Source organism: Gavialis gangeticus, unplaced genomic scaffold (genome assembly GCF_001723915.1).
Source record: "Gavialis gangeticus isolate Ggan-Ray unplaced genomic scaffold, GavGan_comp1, whole genome shotgun sequence".
Taxonomy (NCBI): domain Eukaryota; kingdom Metazoa; phylum Chordata; order Crocodylia; family Gavialidae; genus Gavialis; species Gavialis gangeticus.
The window spans coordinates 145,916,192-145,922,487 of NW_017729024.1; the positions used below are offsets into that span (position 1 = coordinate 145,916,192).

At 38.0% G+C, this 6,296-nt stretch overlaps 1 protein-coding gene across 1 annotated transcript in view; it reads right to left on the reverse strand.

The window, feature by feature from the left end:
• The window catches only part of GZMA (granzyme A), a 15,128-nt gene that overhangs the window by 1,439 nt on the left and 7,393 nt on the right, over positions 1-6,296 (reverse strand). Inside the window, exons 2-4 of the mRNA XM_019517868.1 lie at positions 4,503-4,644; positions 3,023-3,161; positions 1,708-1,980 (exon numbers count right to left, since the gene is read on the reverse strand). Coding sequence (XP_019373413.1) covers positions 1,708-1,980; positions 3,023-3,161; positions 4,503-4,644 — 554 coding nt within the window. The remainder of the gene's footprint in view (positions 1-1,707; positions 1,981-3,022; positions 3,162-4,502; positions 4,645-6,296) is intronic.

Below are 6,296 nucleotides of genomic sequence, written 5' to 3' on the forward strand. Positions count from 1 at the left end.
GGGGGGGGGTAGGAATGCAGTGGTGCAGTTCCATCCTTCTCTGATTCCCGCTCCACCCAAAGTGTAAAGCCAACTTGCAGTGACAGAAGCATGTCTATTCAGGCAGCAGTAAGGGAGACAATTGACTTAATGGCTCATAATCTACCTTCCTTCTAAACTCTTCATTCAATAGGTGTTACCAACCATCTCTCTTATTTAATGGTCTTGATGATTAACTAATCAAGCTAGCCTTTCTACTACATTTCTACTGTTCGTTGGCTGTTCCTATTTCACAGCCCTGTAGATTTTTTTAACTCTGGCTAAACGCATTAACTCAGTGTGGAAATAACCTTCAGTGATGCATTGAATGCATTGTCAAGCTGCTCAAGAAGGCTAGATTTTGTTTTTTGAATCTGAAAAAGAGATATCCATTTAATTCTAATGACTGTAGAACTAATGAAATAACGTCTTTTGATTGTTTTTGCCTGGTTTGTAGTTTTTTATACATAATATATGATACCGCAAATGAATGCACATACCACTACATTTATTTTTGTTTTTACTCCTTATTTAAACTGAATAATATAGTCCTAGGCCACTAGCTCATTACTAATCCTTCTAGTTTCTTTTTAATTTGGTAAGATACGCATTATGTTACACATAATGATGCACCACACCATCTGTGCCCCCTTTTTCAAATCCTAGATCCACTCATATCTGAGAGTACATATTCTGTATTTAAAAAGGGACACATTTGAATTTCATCTGTTCAACTATGAATTAAATATAGCTCTATGTGAGCACTAATGAATTATTACATTCTTTCAGAATTGGATACAGACTGTCCTCTTTGAATGAATAAAGTTTCTTGGAAATTAGTAAATATTGTCTGATATCATAAATGTTAATATTTAAATCCTCTTTCAATACACCTGTTTTTATAGGGCATGTCTTCACTTCTCAGTTTCCATGCCAGGGAGCACCATGTTGACACCATGTTGTCTAGTGTGCACTGCTCTAAGCATGCTGTCTGGTGAACAGGGAAGAATTGAGCCATTCTACTGCAGAGCTGTGGATGGGCAAATTGTCTCTGCCTCTCAATGGATCTAATTGGTTTGGATGCAGGGATGCACAGATATATCTATACTGCTTCTGGTGCAGCCTGTTTTAGCATGGGACTGCATGGTATTGTAAGTGAGAGGTCTAGATATGTTCATATTGACAGCATTGTTTTTTATGGTTGAAATAATTTTCTTACTTGATTGATTTACTGGTGAAATATCTTTTATCATGTGAAGCCTGTTCCAAAGCCCGCTGAAGTCAAGAGAAGCCATTTTATTGACTTAATTGGCTTTTAGAAGATGACTTTATAGCATACCCTGCATTACTATTGTGAAAACTGGATATTTTCACTCTTTTTTCCATTAAAGAGAATTTTCAGTACAGGATGCAAATATTATTTTTCTGTTCATTCTGCTTTGACAAACATGTCCAATGGCCATCAAGATATATTACAAGTCAGAATCTCTAAATTTAAGTTTTGGTTAGAAGAACAAAGCAGCCAAGTCCTTCTGAATCCAAACATAGTTTAATAAATTTCATAATACACTTTTAAACCCACTTGTTTTGTAGTTAAAGTAAGGATTGGTAATGCTCTATACTGTCCAGGATATCCTGTGTTTTACATTTTAATTCTAACAGTCTCTATCTGGAAATAAATATACTTACAGAACAAGAGTCCTTTCCTCCATTCACGTCCCCAGCACACACCATGTTTTTTGTTATTTCAGGTTGCAAATTGTAATGTTTCTTGTCATTGCAAGTGTTTCTGTCAATGACTGTGATGTTAACCTGCTTCAGGGTATCAGACATCTTGTTCATTTGATTATTTGTGATTCCCCATCCAATTACTTGGCACCTTGTTCCTGCTTTGATATCAGTGCCTGTGTTAGGTAGGTTAGTTGTTTTCACAGCTTTATTAATTTTAACTTTTCCTTTAAGCTACAGTGAAAAAAAAGAAAATATTGTTATTATGCGGGGAGCTGTTAGTAACTCCATTATTTAAGAGGCAAGGATTTTTTAGGGTGATATTTTGTATTGGACCAGCTGCATACTGGGGACAGAGTTAGACAAGCTTTTGAATGAAAGACATTCTTTTTCAGGTCTCTTCTTATTCCAGTTTCTTGCAAGGACTGGACTACCTCTCCGATGGAGCATCACTGTCACCTGAAGAAGTGACCTGAAGAAGAATTTCTTGGATTCAAAAGCTTATCTAACTCTATGCCAACTATGCAGTTGGTCCAATAAAAGCGTCCTAAGAAAGCCTTGTCTCTTGCATAATTCCTCAGCCATGAAGGCTACAGCATCACTCTGACGTTACCCTAATATATGTCTTATTTGGATTATAGAGGATTCATGTAACCTTTTCTTTGAAAACCCCTTATACTTGCTTTTTGTGTTCAGCATGGAATGCTTCTAAGCTAGGCAAATGCATGACCTCTATCCCATGAAATCCTATTCAGCTTTTGCTGAGATATTATCTATTACAAATCAGCATTTTCTTTCTATGCCTGCAGTTCCTCAAAAACATTTGGGTAGCTTGCTAAAATAAGAAATGAATACAGGAATGTTCCAAAGCACATGGCTGACACCACTGACAGAAGAATGGCTGTAAATCCTGGTCTGGGCACACAGGTCAGAGATTTTTCTATTTACATTTTTTAATGATACATTTTCACCAATCTTCTCATTTTGGTGAAGTGTGCCTACTTTCAGCAGAAAATTTGATATTTCATTGAAAAATATGAATATTTGATCAGCACCCAGAATATTACCACTCTTGACACTGATGTGTCATGGGAATTAGTGTCTTTTGGTCCAAATCTATGGTTTGGGTTCTCTGGCTTTACTGCCCCTCCTATGCAGCACCATTGTCAAGAGCTCCCATGATCCACATCCTTCCCCCCAGTTCTCTGATAAGGGAGAAAGTGATACATCATAGAAAATGCATGTCCTTAAAACTATGTTTAATGACATTCTATACCTGCAGAAGCATAAGGTCATTTTCTTTATTTACACTATCAAAGCATGGGTAGGGAATTCTTTTTGCAATCTTAAAACGCTGCTTTTCTTTTTCTTTCTCTGATATTGAATGAGCTCCAAGAATAACTTTAGCTCCTTTGCTGAAGAGAAAAAAGATAGCTGGATTAATCATTAAAACAAATGCATGCATTCATTTCTAAAAGGTACTGTACTACCTTGCTGATGAATACAATGTTATATTTTTCTATATTGTCCAGTTGCTTCTCTGAAGAATTGATCAAACTTTTTATCTCTTCTCATGCTTGTATAGTAACAGTAATTAAAATATGAACCAGAACTACATTGTTATTAATATTTAATAGGTATTAATAATTAAATAAACCAAAAGCATACAGCTATATCTGGGCTGGGAGAGAGAATTCATATGTCTGGATAGTAAGTTATCCCTATGGCTTTGATTCTCGAATTGATAGAAGAGTGGAGGGGATATGTTTTTTGGTTCCAAATTGGATGCCTGAGATGTTCTGGTGGCAAAAATCTAAATCTCACAAGAATCTACATGGTGTGATTTCTGTCATTTTGGGCCAAAATCTTATAAAAGCTGCTCATGACCCTGGACACTGTTTAACCTGCACTGTTACTTTAACCTTGGACCTGAAAACCAGACCTTTGAGATACTCCTGATCCAGATCTCAACATCATGTCTTCCATCTGCATCAGTTCGCTTGTGCAAATTACAGCTTGCTTGTAATTTTTCAGTTGTCCTGTCTCCTTTTCCCAGGCTCACAGGGCAATGGACCTACTGAGCTATGTTTGCTGGGGGCTCTATGTATAAGTGCCAGGAAACCCAAAAGCTTCTTTGTCAATCAAGGCCAAATATGTCCTATGACTACTTGCACTTGTTGATCCAGTGGTTGATCCAATGTTTGATTGGACAGGAAATAATTACTAATCCCTTCAAGCCAAGCTGGACATTTGAGGGCATTTAAGTTCTCCCCCCATGCAGCAAGACTTTCTTATGTAATAGAAAACAAAACTACAGGGAAGTGTTCAGTTCTTTTTTCTTAGGACATTATATAGATGTTTACTTACTAACAGAAATGTGTTTTGTAGTTTAGCATTTTCCTTTAGTTCAGCTCAATCCCAAACTTACATTCTATTCTCTGTAGGGTCCTAAATGTTAGTCTTGCAAATACTAGGTGGGGAATACTATTACCGGCAATTTAAAAATTACATTTGTAATAATAAAACTATGATCACAAAACACAAATTCAGAGATACTGATTCTCATTTCTCAGCTAACAAACTGACTAAACAGGAAATAAACTGACCATATCTATGTTTTGTTTTGACAGTATCTGCAGCAGGCTTTAAGGGATTCAGAAATGGAATCTGCAGTGACAAACATTTGCTTTAATTCTTATTGTACCTTATTTACTATCCCGTTAATCAGGTAAGACAGTCTATGAAACAGAACTTACGTCTGACAATGGGCTGCAGTTAACACCCAATTTTTTTTAATCAGAGATCCTCCACAATATTCTCTCTTATTCATAATTAGGGCCATAAATGGTTTTGAATGTGGAATCACATCTTGTCCTCCAATGATATTCATACACAAATCTAAAATGAAAAATAAGCCATGGTGAACACAGTTGGGATAGCAAATACTGTAAGAAAATCCATTTTGAGTAGGTTCTAAAATATACACTATAAAATACAAGGTATGAAATATACTTATAATATATAATACACTATATTATACATAATAAATATTACATTTATAATAATATAAAGCAGCCTCTAAATACACACACAAATACACTAGTGTACACATCTTCATAGAGGGGTTTCTAAAGTTGTTCAGCATTGCTCTAAATCTACTTCCACTGAATTCAATAAGAGTAGCTTTAGGGTAGCAGTGAGTGCTTTTGAAACTCCCACCCACAAGTTGCTCCTGTGTAGATTTTTCCTTTCCTTAAGTTGTTTCTATTGCAGAACTTTCATTTTGTTCAAAACCCTTAATCTGCCACTAGATTAATAGCATGCAGTCTGATATGTGCCATGTAAATTATCAAATCAATTTATTTATCCTTGGATGAAGGTGTGAAAAGCACCCTGTTCAAATTTGCGACACCAAGATTTGGGGCGAGGTGGGCAAGCTAGAAGGGAGGGACAGGATGCAACAGGACCTGGACAGGTTACAGGGGTGGGTGAATGTGAATAGGATGGGATTCAATACTGACAAGTGCAATACTGACTTACTGCACATGGGCAGGCAGAACCAGCAGCATACCTATAGGCTGGGGAACTCCCTTCTTGAAAGCACAGTGGCAGAAAGATCTTGGAGTCATTATCGATTCTAAAATGAACATAGGCCGCCAATATGAGGACTCGGTCAGTGAGGCTAACTGTACCTTGTTATGTATCTACACATGCATCAAGAGTAGGTCCAAGGAGGTGATCCTATGACTCTGTGCGACACTGATCAGGCCACAGTTGAAGTACTGCATCCAGTTCTGTGCATTGCACTTCAGGAGGGATGAGGCCAGCATTGAGAAGGTCCAGAGGAGGCCACTCACATGGTCAGGGGGCAGCAGGGCAGGCCCTATGAGGAGAGGCTACGGGACCTGAACCTGTTCAGCCTCCACAAGAGAAGGCTGAGGGGGGATCTAGTGGCAGTCTATAAACTTACCAGTGGGGACCAGAGGGGAATGGGTGAGACCTTGTTCCCCCAAGCGCCTCCTGGAGTAACAAAGAATAATGGCCACAAGTTGATTGAGAGTAGGTTCAGGCTATACATCAGGAGGCACTACTTCACAGTCAGGGTGGCTAGGATCTGGAACCAGCTTCCAAACGAAGTGGTGTTTGCTCCTACCTTAGGGGTCTTTAAAAGGAGGCTCGATAACTACTGAATTGGGGTCATGTGAGTGTAACTTCATGGGGGTCATATGAGCCCAATATTCATTCTTGCCCAGGGCAGGGGGTCGGACTTGATGATGCTTCCCTCTGACCCTACATCTATGAATTTATGAATCTATGAATAAGCATTGAATGAACATTTTTTCCCCAAAAAGGCTGTAAACCCAGATATTAATGTCAATAGCAGAGATGCCATAGATGGCTGTTTCTGACACCTACAGAGATGGATATCTTTTGAGAGAGAGATAGAGAGTCAAGTAACATTAATATCTCTTCTAGATTCCATAATTGACCCCCTCTCTCTACACATTTACTTAACACTGTCCTTTCATGAACAATATTGGATGCAATCG